Source organism: Acanthopagrus latus, chromosome 8 (genome assembly GCF_904848185.1).
Source record: "Acanthopagrus latus isolate v.2019 chromosome 8, fAcaLat1.1, whole genome shotgun sequence".
Lineage (NCBI taxonomy): Eukaryota > Metazoa > Chordata > Actinopteri > Spariformes > Sparidae > Acanthopagrus > Acanthopagrus latus.
Window position 1 is genome coordinate 466,976 of NC_051046.1, and position 18,544 is coordinate 485,519.

An 18,544-nucleotide genomic window follows, 5' to 3' on the forward strand; every position below is an offset into this window, starting at 1 on the left:
CTGTTCTGCTCTGCTCTGTTCTGTTCTGTTCTGTTCTGTTCTGTTCTGCTCTGCTCTGTTCTGTTCTGTTCTGGCTCTGTTCTGTTCTGTTCTGTTCTGTTCTGTTCTGCTCTGTTCTGTTCTGTTCTGCTCTGTTCTGTTCTGTTCTGTTCTGTTCTGTTCTGGCTCTTCTCTGTCACTGATGGTCACATGGGTGATTTTTAGCTTTAACATGTTTGAATCTTTGAGTTGCAATTTGATTTGACGGTGATGATATTGTTTTTGTTGTTTAATGGTGGCAGATTTATCGGTGTATCAAAATGCTCGGGCACGACAGGACATCTCGCGGGTGTCAAGGGAGGAGCTGGAGGACCGGTTCCTACGCCTCCATGAGGAGACCCTGCACCTCAGACAGCATATTAACAAACAGGATGATAAGATCAAGAAGTGAGACACACACACACACACACACACACACACACACACACACACGAGAATAATTTGTGTATGTGTTCTAATGAAGCTAATGGGTTCTGCCTCAGATTGATATAAGATCAGAGTTTCTGCTGCTCCAGTCTTCAGACCATGAGTGATGAAGTTGTGTTTCTGGATCTTTGAACTCTTCACCCTCCAACCTTCAGGCTGGGCACTAAGCTGATGAGGCTGGTGAAGGACCGGGGACGTATGGAGCAGCTGGCAGCAGGAGGAGCAGGTCAGCCCGTCTGCAGGGTGAGGGACGTGGGGATGGAGGAGATTATAGAGGAACTCCAGGACAAAGTCCGGGGGCTGCAGACGGAGAACGAAGGGCTAAAACAGCGCCTCCTGGTGGCCAAGCAGCAGCTCCTCAACTCGCAGAGCAGCAGGCCGTCTCCATATGGCCACGTCCAATCACGGGTCAATTCTGGGCTGAAGAAGCTGCGAGACGATACTTCTTCTCCTTCTCAAACTCGACCAAAAAGTACGTCCCAGATCTTTATGTGTGAAGTTGATCTTAGAGTTGGCAGAGTACGTAACTTCACAGTAATATCATAGACATGTTCCTCCTGAGCGCTATAGACGAATCAACACTGCAGTGCCACATCACATTAAAGATATAATGCGAAGGAATTCTGCATTAAGATGTCTAAAAACAATCAGACCTTTTTTGTTTTACATGATGTTGAGTTGTGTTCTTTCATCATCTCAAATGTTTCCAACAAACCAGATGAACATTTCCCGATGGTGTTGGTGCTGTGTGTGGCTGAACAATCATGGGTGGACAGGGAGTACGCTGCTGTGGGGGCAGCTGGTGTTGAGGGTGCCGGTGCTGGACGTGCAATTTCCGAACTTCACCATCTGTGTTCTGAAAGTTCAAGACCCAGGAGCAGAGTGAAGCCAGATCGCGAGCTGGGCGACCCGTCTGAGAACTATGGTTTTAAAATCCGAGCTGAAATCAGTGAACAGCAAACATGCATAGTTCCCCGTACAGACGTCCAGGTGGGACAGGTGTGTGTAAAGATGCTGCTGCTCGAGAGGACAGCACACTGACCTGTGGATTCATCTTTTGAGAGCTTGTGAAGAATATTTCAGAGTTTCTGTCACTGAACATCGTCAGAGCCCAGAAATCCAGTATTACTCTCCTATTCCTCACTGACTCCAAACATCCTGTTTGTCCTCCTGCTGTTTGCTCTCCCTTCAATAATGTCTCCTGCAGTGGTCGCTGCATCACTTATTAGAATTGATTGATTTAATATGTCAGATTCCTGCACATCTGCACAGTCATATCTATTTTCACATTTATTGTATTGTTGGGCCTTGCATCACGTGAGGCATGATTAAGAAATGTTTATGCAACAATAAAAGGGAGATTTTGGTTAAATTTGGCTGTCAATAATAATTAATGATTATTTGGGATAATTATTAATTATGATAAATAATATGATCCAATTTGCAATAGATCACCTCGGGCATCACCTTGAAGAAGGGAAAAGATAGCAAATTTACTAAATCGGTCTCATAAAAACGTACTCAGCTGTTTATAACTCTGGTTAATAATTAACTTAATAACTACAAACAAATTTACCATAACAGCTGTAATGGTTGAAGGATTCTAGAGTTCTTGACAGTGTAGAGGTCGGCAACATTCCCTCTTGTACATTATTAAATAGACAGCAAGAAGGTTCAAAATCTTTATTGAACACAAAGGTGAAAACACACTAACATGTCCCACATACAAGTCTGTGTGTGTGTGTGTGTGACGTGATGCCAGGTTATAGAGGACGGTTAGTTGCATGCAGAGACTCTGAGTCTGTGGGAAGCATAATTCGACTAACGTTGAATTAGCCATCTAGGAAAGCAAACTACCAGTAACTTGACTTGAACACGTGCAGCACATCAACAAGAGTTTAAAGTCCTGTGCGTAGCCGTGCTATGCTATGCTATGCTATGCTATGCTATGCTATGCTATGCTATGCTATGTAAGCCCAGTTAAACGTTACCGGTCTTTGAAGAAAAGGTGCTGGTGGTTGCAGGAGAAGGTTGGGGTTCCAAAGTTGAACAAAGCTGTTCTTGCTGTGAAGGACTGATGAAAGTCGGCAGAGGAGAAAACTGTTCGCTCCTTTACTTTGCAAGGATAGCAGCTTGGTGCTAACATGCTTGGTGTTCCTCAGATCCTCAGGTTGGCAGGACCTCGTGTCGCTGCAGTGAGGAGAAGTTCTTTGGGCCTGCTGCAAATGCAGCTTGCAGCTCTCCACAGATTGTTGAGCCCAGAAGAAGAGATCTTGAGGGCAGGCAGCCCTGAGGGGGAGGTGGAGAGAAGAGCTTGAACTTGAGAGCTGATCAGAGGGGGTCTGTCACCCTGATCAATAGTAGCTCAAACCTGAATTTTGCACCTAGGTGGAAAGAAGGAATTCTGGGACACTGAGTTCAGTTCAGAAATCCACAATGAACGACTTCATCTGTGGGTCCCAACAATATACTGCACACATCACCTACAGACAGACAGTTACAGACACAAGGACAGTTACTGTTAATACTGTGCTCATTTTTATTCTAATATATATGTTATATGTATATTAGTACTGCTATGTTACCTGTGATTTTCTCCCAGGGGGATCAGTAAAGGAACATCTTATCTTATGACGATCATGACGTCACCGCGGATTGGACTATCATCTTGTTTGGACAAACGTGTTGGTTTTGTCTCCTGCAGGTACGAGGAGTTTGGAGGGAGCGGGGAGGCCTCCGACTGGACTCTTACCTCGGTTTGGACACAACCTGTTGGAGGAGGCGAGGGCTGAGATCCGCAACCTGTGAGTGCAACACTCCCACATTTAGTTACAACTCTCAAACCTGATTAAATCCAAGTTAAATTAAATTAAATTCTGTTGCACCAAAACTATAGAGGCTGAACTGTTCACATGGCTGTCTCTTTGAAATGAACTAAGGATGGACTGAAAGCAAGTGAGATTTGTGATGCTGCAGAACTTTGATCCAGGTACCAGTTCAGTCAGTTCTGGATCAGAACTGAACACTGGACCGACACAGATGCAGCTGCTTCTGTCATATTTGAAATGAGGGAAAGTGTTCGAAGCTAACCATTAGCTTTCTTTGCTAACCAGAGAGAATGTGATTGAGCTGCAGCGGAGCCACGTGGAGGAGATGGAGGGAGCCAACCAGCTGCTGCACGATGAGCTGAGGAAGAAGGAGGCAGAATATGAGGAGAAACTTCTGCACGTCCGACAGCAGCAGACCTCCAAACTTAGGTGAAATGTTATGGTTTAGTTTTTTTTCTGATTTGAGTGAAATTACCCTTTAAAAGCTGCGTCCTGTAACTCCTGCTTCCAGTGCTTGATGAAACATTGATCATTTTAGGGAGAATTGTGCCATTAACTGAACACCATGTCATCATTCAAACAAAACCTGCGCAAGTTTAATTTTTCATACCAATCAGACCCATATGCAACAGTAAGGGCCGATACCGAGAGGTAGTAATATTCCACTTTCCACGATCCCTTAGATGTGGTTATCAAACACAAAGTTATCAGTGATGACAGAAGAGCCATGAAACAGTAAACACCAATGAAATGTAATGATTATAAATCATCCTAAACATCTTTTCCTGCATTGTGTTTTTTTTTAAAAACATGAACATGTTTCTATCAGCTGATACTGACATATTGAGATTTATCTGTAATAACTCATCGACCAACCGATACGTAGGTCAGGCTCCATTAACAAGAAATGTTGTTGTTCGACCACAGCTTTACTGTCCTGGTTCACTCTCAGTGCTCTCACAGAGAACATGTGGCACACTCAGCTGCTGTAGAGACAGATGTTTCCCTCAGCTGCGGTGGAGACAGATGTTTCCCTCAGCTGCGGTGGAGACAGATGTTTCCCTCAGCTGCGGTGGAGACAGATGTTTCCCTCAGCTGCGGTAGAGACAGATGTTTCCCTCAGCTGCTGTAGAGACAGATGTTTCCCTCAGCTGCTGTAGAGACAGATGTTTCCCTCAGCTGCTGTAGAGACAGATGTTTCCCTCAGCTGCTGTAGAGACAGATGTTTCCCTCAGCTGCTGTAGAGACAGATGTTTCCCTCAGCTGCTGTAGAGACAGATGTTTCCCTCAGCTGCTGTGGAGACAGATGTTTCCCTCAGCTGCTGTGGAGACAGATGTTTCCCTCAGCTGCGGTGGAGACAGATGTTTCCCTCAGCTGCGGTGGAGACAGATGTTTCCCTCAGCTGCGGTGGAGACAGATGTTTCCCTCAGCTGCGGTGGAGACAGATGTTTCCCTCAGCTGCTGTAGAGACAGATGTTTCCCTCAGCTGCGGTGGAGACAGACACACAAATATCTGTGTGTGTGTGTGTGTGTGTATATAGACACATATGTAAAGTCATGTACAATATAATACACACACACACACAGACCTGGTAATTAGCTTCAGTGGGCTGTGCTGCGTCTCTTCTCTCTGTGTAACAATGTTTACGTGCTAACACTGAGCAGAGGTATTGATTGTGTGGCTCAGCAGACAGGATGGAGGTGGTACTCATGTATCTGTTCTGTAAACAATCTGCTCGGTAACACTGAGTGTTGTCTCTCAGGTCACATGTCAACAGCAACGTGACGATGATCAAACTGCAGAAGCAGCTGGCTGACAGGTCCAACGCTGTAACAGAGCTGGAAGGACGATTTCTACAGCTGCAGGAGGTGAGGAGCGTCCTCCATCAACATCAACACTGCACAAAACCAGTAATCACAAATCAATACTTGTATCTCTGTGAGGAACAGCTTCCACCTGTTGCCTCTGAGACAACCCGCCTCTAACAAAAGAAAAGAGCTGGTTGTCTATTGTGTTATAAATAAGACATACAGGATTTGATTTCCCTTCTGACTCTGTTGTTTAACAATGTGCTTCACAGTGAGTCACACCTGATACCAACATCTGTTCTGAACATCAGCTGAATGAACAAGAAGGTCCAAATAATGCAGAATGAGTCAGAGACAGAGTTTCACAGAGTTTATAAAGTGTCTCCAACTCAACAACTCACTAAACTGACACATTTGTTAAGGGAGTCTGGGGACTTTCTCCACGGGGACAAAGAAGTCGCCTATATTGTTCCTGTTTAGTGTCTTTGTAACATGTGACATGTTTAGATCAATAACATGTTTCTTCTTCTCAGAGTCAGAGGATGCTGAAGACGAGTCACAACGCAGCGATGCTGAAGGTGGACGAGCTGTCAGCTCAGCTGAAAGATGAACGGATGAAGAGTCTGGACCTGGAGAAACAGCTGCAGAGCTCGACTGTGGCCAGGATGAAGATGGATCAGGTGAGCGACATCACACACATTACACCAATTGCTGAATCTCCATCCTGTTAAAGACTGTCGAGCGGGTGTAGGGCAGCAGAGCGCCGTGATGAATGAACTCCCTGTTCATGTCAGAGTTACTGCACGTCTTCTTACTTTTCAGACTTTTCGGCTGAAATGACTGAAAACTCTATAAATCATTAAGTTGATCAGAACAAACAAATCTGCACCGGCTTTAACACTCAGTCAATCGCTTCAGACATTTTTCAAGCGATTGCCAGAAACAGACTGTGCTGTTTCTGCTTCTCACGTGTGAGCACGAGTTGCCTTTTCTCATACATTAAATATCCATCCATCCATCCATTTTCCTCCGCTTATCTGGGGTCGGGTCGCGGGGGCAGCTGCCTGAGCAGGGACACCCAGACTTCCCTCACCCCGGACACTTCCTCTAGCTCCTCCGGGAGGATCCCAAGGCGTTCCCAGGCCAGCCGAGCGACATAGTCATTCCAGCGTGTCCTGGGTCTTCCCCGGGGTCTCCTCTCAGTGGGGCATGCCAGGAACACCTCCCGAGGAAGGCGTCCAGGGGGCATCCGATATAGATGCCTGAGCCACCTCAGCTGGCTCCTCTAGATGTGGAGGAGCAGCGGCTCTACTCCGAGCTCCTCCCGGGTGACAGAGCTCCTCACCCTATCCCCTAATTGAGAGCTTCACCTTCAGCCTCAGCTCTCTCTTCACCATGAAGGACCAGTACAACGACCACATTACTGCGGCTGCTGCACTGATCCACCTGCCAATCTCACGCTCCATCCTTCCCTCACTCGTGAACAAGACCCCAAGATACTTGAACTCCTCCACCTGAAGCAGTAGCTCTCCCCCAACCCGGAGGGGACAAGCCATCTTTTTCCGGTTGAGGACCATGGCCTCAGACTTGGAGGTGCTGATTCTCATCCCAGCTGCTTCACACTCGGCTGCAAACCGTCCCAGGACATGCTGGAGGTCCCGGCTCGAAGGAGCCAACAAGACCACATCATCCGCAAAAAGCAGAGATGAAATCCAGTGGTTCCCGAACCAGATCCCCTCCGGCCCCTGACTGCGCCTAGAAATGGATGAATCCACCTCTCCCGCACCAGCTCAGGCTCCCCCCGCCAGCGAGGTGACATTCCAAGTCCCCATGGCCGGAGTCACCATCCGGGGATTGGGTCGTCGGGGCCCCTGCCCACGACCGCCACCCAAATCACACAGCACCTGCCCCTTCTGAACCCTCCTGCGGGTGGTGAACCTACTGGAGGGCGGGCCCATGTCACTCTTTCGGGCTGAGCCCAGCCGGGTCCCGCAGCTAAGACCCGGCCACCAGGCGCTCACCTGCAAGCCCCAACCCCAGGCCTGGGTGGGGCCCCGGTAACACCATTCCGGGCGACGTGAACGTCCTTGTTTTTATACTCGTCATCGGGGATGTTGGAACCGCTCTTAGTCTGACCCGTCACCTAGGACCTGTTAGCCTTGGGGGACCCTACCAGGGGCATTAAGCCCCAGACAACATAGCTCCTAGGATCATTCAGGTACTCAAACCCCTTCACCACGATAAGGTGGCGGTTCAGTGGAGGAGATACATTAAATAAATAAATGTATTTAAATGTATTTGTTCACTATTTATACCAACACTGAATGCACATGGAAGAGACTCATGCAAGTGCTCTGCCTGAACAGCTGTTCACAAATTAGGTCTAATGAACCTGTGAGATTAAAATACGTTTCTACAGAGAAGATTTGAGCTTAAAATCACTTGCCTTAGAGTGACATCAGGTATCACTGCCATCTAATTCAGGATACAAATAAAATATTATGAGAACACAAACATTTTACCTGTTGATGGATCAGAGCAGCGTCACGTGACTTCACATAGATAAAGTTTGTATGAAGCTGTCAGTGAATCCACGACAGACATTTCCTCTTCCTCTTCCTCTTCTGGTTTTGTGCAGCTGCAGGAGCGAATCAGTGAACTAGAGCAGGAGAGAGACCTGCTGAAGGACAACAATGACAAGCTGGTCAACAGGTAAAGAGCCTCACTTTATTTCAGATACATGATCATCACGTCCCACCGCTCTTAACACAGTCTGCTAACTGCCTGATCCAACCAGCTGATCAGAGCTGTTGGACGTGTTTGTTGTCAGCCAGCTTATCTTCTGTTGGCTCACATTAGCCATCGTGGGTCCCTCCTACACATCCTTCATTTACCAGCTTTATGTTGTGTTTGTGTGTTTCAGTGCCTTCGATGTGTCTCAACAACAGAAGTGGCAGATTAAGGAGCAGCAGCTAAAGTTACAGATTGTGCAGCTTGAAATGGCGCTGAAGGCCGACCTCGTCGACAAAAATGAAATCCTTGACAAAATCAAGGCAGAGAGAGGTCAGAACCGATCTACATAATAAATCCACTTTACTGTGCTGCTGTGCAGGTCCAGACGGTCCAGAGGAGTAAACCGTGATGACGTGGGAGGTAGAGTGAGTCATCTCGTGATATGAAGGTTGATGGTTAGAATCCTGGCCCCTCCCAGCTGCAGGTCAAAGTGTCCTTGAGCAAGATACTGAACCCCAAATGCTCCTGATGAGCAGTTGGCTCCTTTCATGGCAGCCTCCGCCATCAGTGTATAAATGTGTGTGAGAACGGGTGAATCTGAAAAGTGTTGTAAAGCACTCTGAGCGTCAGTCGACTGGAAAAGTCCATTCACCAGACTACATACAGACTATATTAATAATGTGTGACTAGACTCACTGAGTTCATGTGTTTACAGAGTTGCTCACATGACGAGTGCAGCATGAATTATATTGATAATGATCAACTGATTTAAGCAGTGTGATGTTTGTCTGCAGATACAAGCGAGAAACTGACAGAAGAAAATAAGAAACTTGAGATCCAGTTTCTGGAGCAGAAGCAGCAGCTGGAGGAGCTCACAGACCGTCTAAAGTTCTACAGCAGGGTGAGACTTAAAATGTGTTTCATACTGAACACACACGTTTCCCCAAAACTGAGTGTTTGAGAGCTTCTGCTCAACGTGTGTGAAAAAATCAAAAGACTTCAAACATTTGCTCTGTTTTCACAGGAGAACGAGTATGACGTGGCTGAACTCACTGAGGCCCTGCTGCTCATCAAGGTGTGTGTGTGTGTGTGTGTGTGTGTGTGTGTGTGATTAATTAATTAATTAGCATCACATCTCCCAGATTTCTCCTCTTTAATATTTGATTATAAAAGCATTCAGCCACGAAGTGAAAATTGTTCAAAAAGAAATATCAGATTTTTTAAAATTTAAATTCTAAGTGTGCCTGTGTAGCAGTAAGTGTGGTAGATGTATTTGGTCTTTATTAAGTCTAAACCTTCTGGTATTATTCAGCCTTCGTGTCCATTCAGCGTTCTTGAGGAGCACTTGAATCCACCCTGACGTCCCCGTCGGCGTCCGTAGGCTTTCTCCTACCAAGCACTGTGGATTTCAGAGTCTAGAAGTGCTCCTGAATGCAACATGAAGTCTGGTCTGTCAGTGTGTGAGTGTGACTCCCACACAGACAGCAGAGGACAGATACACTGTGGAGACAGAGCGAGGCTGAGCGTCTTTCACTTCATGGATGTTACAAACATTCAGTGAGGTGGAGAGTCTCTCAGGCTTACACAGAAATATGTCCACATTTGGCACTTAGTGAGCTCAGACAACAGACAACACTAATTTACAGTAGCTCTGGAAATGATGTACTTCTGTGATTTAGGAGCTGATAGTAAATTCTCTGTAACGTTCCCGAGCTCAGCAGGAACATCATCAGTCTGTCTCCGTTAACCTGGTCAGTGTCCACCACACTAATCTGTGGATAGGATGGCTGTGAATGATCTCGAGCTTCACTGTGCGGCCTATTTAACTATTCAACTTATTGATCAATAGAAAACGACACTTCATAGTGTGTTGTCGTCTTCCAAACACGATGTATGGGCTGAGTCCGGATGTGGACCGGTGGACTAAATCTGTCTCATTGACAGTTTGTCTTCACTCCACCTCCCTCCTGTCACTAACATTTACAATGTGTGTCCCCCCACAGACGAGAAAGTCTCAGAAGAACGGAGATCTGGGCTTCCTGAAGGATGTGGAGGAGGGAGCGAGCAGCGTCCGAGAGCTGCGAGCTGCTCATGCTGAAACCATCCAGGAGCTGCAGAAGACCAGAAACCTCCTCAGCATGGAGGGCAAGATCTGCAGAGACTACAAGGTGGACACCAACTCATTTCATGTCTGCCTTTTATACCCTGCATCCTGTTTGTCAAATCCACTGTCACTTTGCTGGTTCTGGAAGTAGATTAGTTATGTGGTCTGATCAGAAGCCCCCAGAGACCCGCAGAGCTGATACACAGCACTTTAATCTCATAGTCAGTGTGAGTGCTCAGCATCCAGGGATCCAGAGGGTTTTAAGATCATCGGGGTTGATATTCAGTGTTTTTGATTATGAGTTTGCAGAGAAAGTTAGTTCATTTAAAAATGTGCTGCCTCACTACAGCCTGTCAACACAGAGTAATCTGTATCTGCAAAGTAACTGGTAACTAAATGTAAACAAACTGGTGGAGAGAAATCAAAGTGGCAGAAAGTGGAAACCTCAAACTTGTATTAAAGGACGGTGGTGGAGTCAGTTGACACCAAAACCTACATCTTCAAACCACTGATGAGGACGAGGCAGAGCAGCTGGACGAGCGTGGGGAGAACCTTCTGGAACTTCACGTGGAGTCCGTTGAGTCCATCGCTGGTTATTCTAAATGTTTAGCAAATTTTAGAATTTTAGAAAGTTCACTGCAGACATTCATGTGCTCTGATGAAGTGTAAGTGTTGTCCATCTCCTCTGGTTTTGATGAGGCGGAGCTGGAAGCTGTGTTGAAGAAGATGGACGGTGACAGAGCGGAACACGAGCAGAAGCTGGAGCGACAGGCTCAACTGTTGGACAGGAGGGCAGCGAAGATCAGGAAGCTTGAAGGTATTCATCTTCATCATCCTGCAGTCCATCATCACTCCTCCTCTCTGAGGCCGCTTCAGATCAATTCCACTCCCAAGTCTGTGCAGTTAATATGAAGCTACAGCTGGTTGGCTTAGCTTAGCATAAAGATGGAAACAAAGGGAAACGGCTACCCTGAGCTGTAAATGGTAAAAAGCTGACTTAACATAAAAAAATGACCTACAGTTAATGAGTTAAAAGTTTTTCATCTCAGAAAATCTTAAAAAAATAACAATTCTGAGACAGTTTACTTGATTTTTTTGAAGTTCACCTGTTGAGATTTTCCAGTGATGCTCTGTAACAAAATCCACCTCATGGCTCTAAAGCACATTGAAAAGAAAAATCACATTGTTTTTCTAAAAAGATCTAGTTAAAAAGCCAGAAGAGGCAACTAATCATGGCTGTTCCCAGGATGCATTTCAGGAATAACCATCCAATCACAGAGCTTCTCTTCTGATTTTAAAATCAGCAGCTTGGTTAACTTTTGGATTGATTGGTGAACAACGATGAGTTTGAACCTCCGACTTTCTTCTTCTCTGTGACATCCTCAGCTGAGGTTCATGGTTATTGTAGTTTTTAAAGACTGGAGCAACATTTTTACACACTCACAGCTCCACAGTGATGGAACCTCCTCTCCTCTGTGCGTCTGTCTCTGAGCCTCTTTGGTTATCTCTGAACCGGCGAACTTGTTTTTCCTGTCGTTGCTTCTCAGCTCAGCTCCGAGACGTCGCCTACGGCACCAAAACCTACGTCTTCAAACCAGACCTCACTGATGAGGATGAGGCAGAGCAACTGGATGAAACTCTTCACCTAGAGCGTGGAGAGAACCTTCTGGAACTTCAGATAGTTGGTGCCACACTGTCTCCGTCCACCCTGGAGGTTCTGGGTGACGGAGAGCCCTCCACCTTCTGTACGTACTCCTTGTATTTGTTTGAGCTGCACTCCACCCCGGTAGTGACGGGCCACAAACCCAAGTATGGGTTCACATCGAAGTACGTGGTGAGCATGGACGACCGCTTCCTCGACTATCTGCGCAGACGCTGCGTCACGGTGGAGCTGCACCAGGCCCTGGGTTTGGACTGGAGGACACTGGCCACCGGTCAGCTTCGGCTGCAGCAGCTGCTGGAACAGGATGGAAAAGTTTATGGGACCGCACCGCTGGTCGGTGAGTGACATCACATCAACGTCACACCAACAACAACCAGCAGCCTGTTCAGATCTTTTACAGAAGGAAGAGTAGCTCTATGTAAAACTCTCTAACAAGTGAAAAAAATAACTGATCAAAAATAAAGAAAATAATTTCTGGATAAGCCAAAAAAGCACTTTTGCCACTTTGGCTTGTCTGCATGTAAAACATGTTAAAGTCACTGAAAACGCTCAACGCAGATGAACTGCTCTTAGATTTCATCGGCCGGTGGTTTGAGTCTGACGTCTGTCCACTTCAATCATCTAATCAGTGACACGTGTCCGTTTCAGCTTCAGTGATTCAGACTCATCATATAAAACTGACACATTTGATACAAAAAATAAATACAGATGCAAGAAATAAGAACATTAAAAACAGACTTAAGAAAATGTTAAATAAGGTTGAAGTTTGTCAGGTTGATTCTCTACATGGAGTCTGATCCAGAGTCAGTGTAGAATGACAACCAAACAAACATCAGATGTCTCCAACAGATCACAGTCTGCAGGAGAGAACACATCACAACCTGATCTCAGACCAGATTTAACCCTCGATGTGCAGTTGAGCTTGTGCTAACACCTCAGACAGACTGCACGCTAACACTTTTATCTCAGCAGTGAAGATTTGAGCTCAATAATAACATCTTTTCAGATCAGAGCAATTTATAAAGAGTCAGCTGAAACATGTGGTCGTCTCTCCGTCAGGCGTGTCTGATGAGCTGCGCTCCTTCGGCTCTGTTGATTACTGGTTGAGACTTCGGATCCCAATGACAGAGACCATCCGCCTGTTTAAAGAGAGAGTGAAGGCCGTCGGCTACATCCACACTGCACTGAAGGACGACACACAGGTACGTGAGTGAGAGTGGGATTTCTCTGTGTTTTAAGAACATGAAACTTAACATCATTCCTTCTCTCCCAGCAGCTGCAGCCGGCAGGCAGCAGCAGCTGGAACGAACTTCACATCACAGTCCAGTGCTGCCGAGACCTCCGGTCCAGAAGTTCTCAGCCGCCCAGCCCCTTCGTGGTCTACAAGTTCTCAGACTTCCCCGATTATCTGACCGCGACCATCCACGACTGCTGCCACCCAAGCTTCAAAGAACTCAAGTCCTACTCCGTCCCCATGGACGGCGATCTGGACCGGTACCTGAAGTCTGACGTCCTTCAGCTCTACGTGTTCGACTACAAAGAGGAGCAGATGGACGAATACGTGGGGAAGGCCAGAGTGCCTCTGCTGCCGCTGGCCCAGGACGAGGAGATCAGTGGTGAGCGTCAGTCGTCAGGACTCCTCTCAGCCTGCAGCCAAACCTACTTTCATTTTCCTCTGAAGTCTTTCAACTATTCATCCATTCAATGACGAGTGTGCAAATACTTTGATAACTCATTAATTGTTTCAGCCATTGTTCAAGCTAAAGAGCTCAAATGTCCACACACGCTGCTTTTCTTGACATTAGTAAAAAAAATTAAGATTTAATTCAGTCCTGAAAGCGATCGTTTCTCTCGTTTGTCCTTCAGGTGTGTTTGAGCTCACTGATCCCTCTGGACTTCCTGCCGGCCATATTGAGGTGACCCTGAAGTGGAAGTTCAGTTACGTCCCTCCATCAGACGCCATCATGACTGTAGAAGAGTCCAAATTCATCCCAGGCCAGCTGGAGCAGGAGAATCACAGCGTGGAGGGCAGGGAGGGAGATGAGACACTGCAGGTGGAGGCTGGAGAGCTTTCTCATCGGTCCAGCTCTCTGTCCACAGGCGCAGCGTCTCAGGTCAGATGATACTTGAACTACTGAGTCTCATTTGCAGGTGTTCTTTGTGTTGGAGTCGGACCAGAGCCATAGAACCACAGACATGTTACAGAGACAGATTCTTGTGAGTTCAGACAGAAGACAACGTGAACTTTAGATGTGACACGACTCCGAGAGACGCAGCAGGCGATCTTCACGAAGGAGAGGAGAGTGAGAGAGAAACAACAGAACCAGGTTCATAAGATCAGTCAGAGGCTGAACTCAACACGCACGCACACACACACACACACACACACTCACACGCGCACACACACACACTCACACAAACACACGCGCGCACACACACACACACACACACTCACACACGCACACACACACAGCTGAGGTGTTGTGAACTCGATGGCTGGCTGGTTCTTGTGTTGAAGTTCTCCTGAACAGAGAAACAAACGATCTGTGACATCAGTATAATGTTTCGGGAGAGAAAAGTCTGTTCCCCTTCAGAAACATAAAAGCCGAACAGCTCCTGATCTGAAGTCCTGCTCGCTGAGTCATTTCAGAACAGGTTGATGTGTGTTTCTACTCGCTGTCCTCAGTGAATCTGAATGTTTCTCACCGCCAGGCTCGGCTGCCAAAGCTCAGACACAAGACACAAGTGAAGGAAGGACTGACGGCCAAGAAGGTCACATTTGTAGATCCGACAGCCTCTGACAGCACTCGGCAGGTGAGACATGAGTCCATCTGGATTTGATTCTATTTCAGTGGAACTACAGTGATGATTTATTGTTAATTTGATGACATGTTGGAAAGGATCTCAATGTTTCCGTGATGTGATGACAGAGATCAGCACACCTACACACAACTGATCCGTACATGTGTTATTCACCTGTATTTTAAAGCAGGAAACACAGATGAGTGTGTTGTGTTTGTGCCTCTGTCTGGTGTCAGGTTGAGGACAGGAGCTCAGCAGGTGTGTCTGCAGAGACGACATCATCACCTGCTGTAAAGGTAAACGCCTGCAGCCAAACCTGATGTCTGCAAAGGTTCTGCACACCACATCTAAATAAAGACTTTGTGCCTTTTTCAAACAGCATGTTTTGACTCCAGCTGCTCAAAATACAGAAGAAGAAGAAGAAGAAGAAGAAGATGAAGAAGAAGAGTCGCACTTCTCTGAGGGGCAGCTGGTCCCGGTCAGCTCTCAGTCCTGCTCTGATGACTCTGAAATCTCAGAGGAAATGATTGAAGGTGAGGAAATACTGATGAATATGAATCATTAGACTCACCTGCTGTATTTTATATGGTTCTTATTCCGTTGGTCACCCTGAGATGATCCAGCATCAGTTCTCTCTCCTCATCTCAGATGTTTATCTGAACAGAACTTTGTTCTGTGGACTCACTGCAGAGAAACACTGTTAGCTATGAGAAATCCATGAACACACCTGTGTTTTAATCATCATTATTATTATTATTATTATTATTATTATTATGTTTATGTTTTGTATCACTTTATTGAGTTATAGTTCATTCTCATTCATATAAAAATGATATTCCTGTTACTTTGGGCAGAAAAAATGCACTGGACACATTCAGACCCAAATAGTTCGGCCCAAGTTCTGCGTAGTTTCTGTGTTGATCTAACTTTTCTTTGTCTGTGTATAAAAGTGCAGCGTGGTTCTGATGTTTGACTTCAGTGTGGACAGAAACACGTGTCTTTAACCAAACTGCCGGCTGATCTTTGAGCCCTGCTCTCGGTTTTAAAGGAACACATGTTGTGTTGTTGTTGCAGTGCTTCCTGAGCAGAACAGACATAAATATTGAATGTAGCTGCCAATAATCTTCAGACTGGGCCTCATAAATGTTAATGACGGCCCTCAGCGTCCAGCTTCCCCAGCTCGTTACTCCACATCAGCAAACATCCTGATGCCAGACGCTGTTGTGTTCAGATCTTTGTTACTGGCTTCCTGCTTCTCTCTCAGAGACGTTGCTGTGGGTCACATGCTCAGAATCGCAGTCTTCTGATCTCAGGCCTGTTTGTGTCTCGTCCAGACGTTGAGGAGCCTCCAGCAGCCAAAGAGGATCAGAGCGAATCGACTCAGTCTGACAGCGATGACTGCATTGTTCATGGACATGCAGCGGGGAGGAAGGTGAGCGAAACGCCTCTGTTTACCTTCACACACCTGAGAGGGGAGCTCGGGCCGGGCCGGGCCGGGCCGGGTCGGGCTGAGCCAGGCTGATGGAAACACAGCTGCTCTCATGTGTTGATTGTGGGCTGATTTGTTTTATTTTTGTTGCTTCACTTCGATTTTATTCTGCAGGTTGAAGTCGGTGGTTTGTTTCTGATTCTCTGTGCAGTCAGACAACCGCAGAGTGTAAGACTGCAAAAACAATCAGCTGTCAATCAACTTCTCAATCAATCAGTTCATCATTGGGTCTGTAAATACTGAGACTGAGAAACAGGAAGAAATGTCTCAGTAAAACAGAAAAGTAACGCTGTGATCCTGTCTGCCATCAGCCGTCGGAGCGCCTGCGTGTGGAGATCTCGTCTCTGAGCTTGAGGCCGGAGTGTCGGGTGGCCCGGGACGGCAGCGTGGTGCGTCTGTTTGTGGAGTACTCTCTCCTGGATCTGCCCACAGAGGAGACCCCCCTGTCTCTCCCCAAACCCCCCCGGGGCAAGAGCATCAACTACAACTACAGCAAAGGTCACTGTTCTCTCCCGATGTCCATGTTGATACTGATGCTGATGTTTGAGCTGCATCTGTGACATCAGGACCGGCTCACTTCACCTCACTGACAGTCTGACGAGCAGATGTAGCAGCATCACGTCCGTCATCATGCAGTGCCACACATTCATATCTTTTCCAGCCTCCATGGCTCTGAAACGATTGATTTATGATGTGTAGAGTCATTGATGATTAGCCAACTGGTTTTCATTTTCTGACTGATGAGGAAACATTCCCACTCTGCTGAAGAACGGACAGATGATGAGTCATCGAGTCTGTGTTTTTAGCTTTCACACCTCAAACATCCTTAAAAAAACAGAGACGCTCCTCTCCTGCTGATCTGGGTTCAGTTCTTTGTGCAGCAGCACTATGTTGTTTTTTCCCTGAGAAGAAATCTGGTCACTGATCGTGTTCTGTGTTGTTGTGACCTCACAGTCGTTCCTGTGGATGCTGAGAACAACGAGGCGAGGCGGCGCCTGCTGAGGGGCGTCCTGCAGGGACGAAACCCTCAGATGGAGAGGTGAGACAGTTCCACAGACATGCCTGATAATGTCATCAGCAGATGTCTGTTTCAGCTGATCCCGCCATTGAACCGGTCACCACAACCTCACCAGACTCCCTTTAGTAGAAACAGATTGTCTGGTGTCAGCTGGGAGGTTGTTCCAGAGGAAGAAGCTGACTTCTTCTGAACCCTGCGAACATCAGGAGGTTGACTGAAGACTGAGCATATTAGGCTCTGGAGTAACACTTTAATCATAGTGAGTGGAAACAACATTGACGATGACGATCAGTAATAAATGTGTGTTGCTGTCGGACAGGATCGTCTTCACGGTGGTGAGCGAGCCTCCGGAGGAAGAGGAGCAGGAGAGGGAGTGTGAGGATGTGGGCGTGGCCTTCCTGAGGATCCCCGAGATCCTGGAGAGACAACAAGACCTGACTGAGACCAGCCTGCACGGTACACACACACACACACACACACACACACACTGAATACCAGCATGAACATATCTGGATCACATAATCTGAGAGCTGCTGTGTGTGTGTGCGTGTGTGTGTGTGTAGTTGTCGATGTGGAGGACCGCAGCGAGGTGATCGGCAGTCTCACTGTGTCTGTGGAGGGTCTGGAGGCTCTGCAGGCCATCATGGAGGACCAGGACCAGGACCAGGACCAGGACCAGGATCTAACCCCCGTCTCCTCCCTGCTTCCATCAGCATGAGGCAACAACACAGACTCAGCAACACAACACAACAGCAGACTCCATCTCACAGACATTAAACTGCTTCAGATGGACTGTTGGACTCTTGGTTCTGGTTCTGCGTTTATGATTTATACACTGATGTCACTCTCATGAGGAAACTCTGAGCATTTGTAAATTGCACAGATTTGGTTGTTTTGCATTTGTAGTAGACTGAAGACTGGGCTGAGGGTCCAGTTCTACTGACAGCAGCAGGTCCGCATGTGTGTTTGAACTGTCAGCAGGGTAAATGTGTAAATGACTCCATATTTCAGAGTGATTTTGTTTCACATGAAAACATTTTATTAATTTTAACCTTCATGTTTAAAAATCAAACCGGGCTCTGCTGGCTGGATGTAAACATGGAGGGAGGCGCAGACATTACAGGAGCTCCATCACATTCAGTTAAAGAGACTTCCTGTGTGTGAATGGCACTGTGGACGTCTCTGTAAACACTGAGTGTAGATTTAATTTAATTGAAATGTACGTATCGTATGTAACTGAGACGTGTGAAGGTTTGTAAGGACACCAGCTGTAATAATGATCTGGTGTGATAATGTAAAGTCACTGCAGTTATTTGATGTATTTCAGGTCTGTTTGTGTGTTTTTAGGCAGAAGGGACTCGTTAGTGAGTCTGCAGCTGTTCATGTAATATTAACTGTCGCATCAGGTTTGAGTTGTGTGGACGAGCAGCAGCAGCGAGTCTGAGCTGCTTTTATTTAATGTCGGATGTTCAGTGTCAGTGTGCCGATGCCTCAGAAACGTGCCTTAAATCAGAGATTTCCTCTGTGATGTTTTGTATGGTGCTCTAATAAAGAGTCTTTTCTGCACTTGTGGGGGTCACATATATTTCACACATGTCAAACTTCACAAACATGAAGACTTTAAATTGTGTC

At 46.6% G+C, this 18,544-nt stretch overlaps 2 protein-coding genes across 6 annotated transcripts in view; one reads left to right on the plus strand and one right to left on the minus strand.

Moving 5' to 3' along the window:
* Nucleotides 1-18,478, plus strand: part of rpgrip1l (RPGRIP1 like) — a 25,670-nt gene extending 7,192 nt beyond the window's left edge. For 2 of the 5 annotated variants that reach the window (XM_037106775.1, XM_037106778.1), the window contains exons 3-26: nucleotides 282-426; nucleotides 621-937; nucleotides 3,170-3,269; nucleotides 3,579-3,722; nucleotides 5,058-5,163; nucleotides 5,637-5,783; nucleotides 7,742-7,815; nucleotides 8,027-8,166; nucleotides 8,631-8,737; nucleotides 8,861-8,911; nucleotides 9,840-10,004; nucleotides 10,640-10,757; nucleotides 11,488-11,940; nucleotides 12,663-12,805; nucleotides 12,877-13,219; nucleotides 13,470-13,717; nucleotides 14,316-14,417; nucleotides 14,642-14,701; nucleotides 14,785-14,938; nucleotides 15,740-15,837; nucleotides 16,206-16,392; nucleotides 16,849-16,933; nucleotides 17,232-17,368; nucleotides 17,476-18,478. In XM_037106775.1, coding sequence (XP_036962670.1) covers nucleotides 282-426; nucleotides 621-937; nucleotides 3,170-3,269; nucleotides 3,579-3,722; nucleotides 5,058-5,163; nucleotides 5,637-5,783; nucleotides 7,742-7,815; nucleotides 8,027-8,166; nucleotides 8,631-8,737; nucleotides 8,861-8,911; nucleotides 9,840-10,004; nucleotides 10,640-10,757; nucleotides 11,488-11,940; nucleotides 12,663-12,805; nucleotides 12,877-13,219; nucleotides 13,470-13,717; nucleotides 14,316-14,417; nucleotides 14,642-14,701; nucleotides 14,785-14,938; nucleotides 15,740-15,837; nucleotides 16,206-16,392; nucleotides 16,849-16,933; nucleotides 17,232-17,368; nucleotides 17,476-17,630 — 3,779 coding nt within the window. In that variant the 3' untranslated portion in view covers nucleotides 17,631-18,478. Of the gene's footprint in view, nucleotides 1-281; nucleotides 427-620; nucleotides 938-1,285; nucleotides 1,465-3,169; nucleotides 3,270-3,578; nucleotides 3,723-5,057; nucleotides 5,164-5,636; nucleotides 5,784-7,741; nucleotides 7,816-8,026; nucleotides 8,167-8,630; nucleotides 8,738-8,860; nucleotides 8,912-9,839; nucleotides 10,005-10,639; nucleotides 10,758-11,487; nucleotides 11,941-12,662; nucleotides 12,806-12,876; nucleotides 13,220-13,469; nucleotides 13,718-14,315; nucleotides 14,418-14,641; nucleotides 14,702-14,784; nucleotides 14,939-15,669; nucleotides 15,838-16,205; nucleotides 16,393-16,848; nucleotides 16,934-17,231; nucleotides 17,369-17,475 lie in introns of those variants that run through there. The other 3 variants (XM_037106776.1, XM_037106779.1, XM_037106780.1) reach the window with 3 other exon arrangements.
* LOC119024127 (basic proline-rich protein-like) overlaps nucleotides 1-18,544 on the minus strand; it is a gene marked incomplete at its 5' end in the record, with an annotated part of 116,436 nt that overhangs the window by 33,893 nt on the left and 63,999 nt on the right.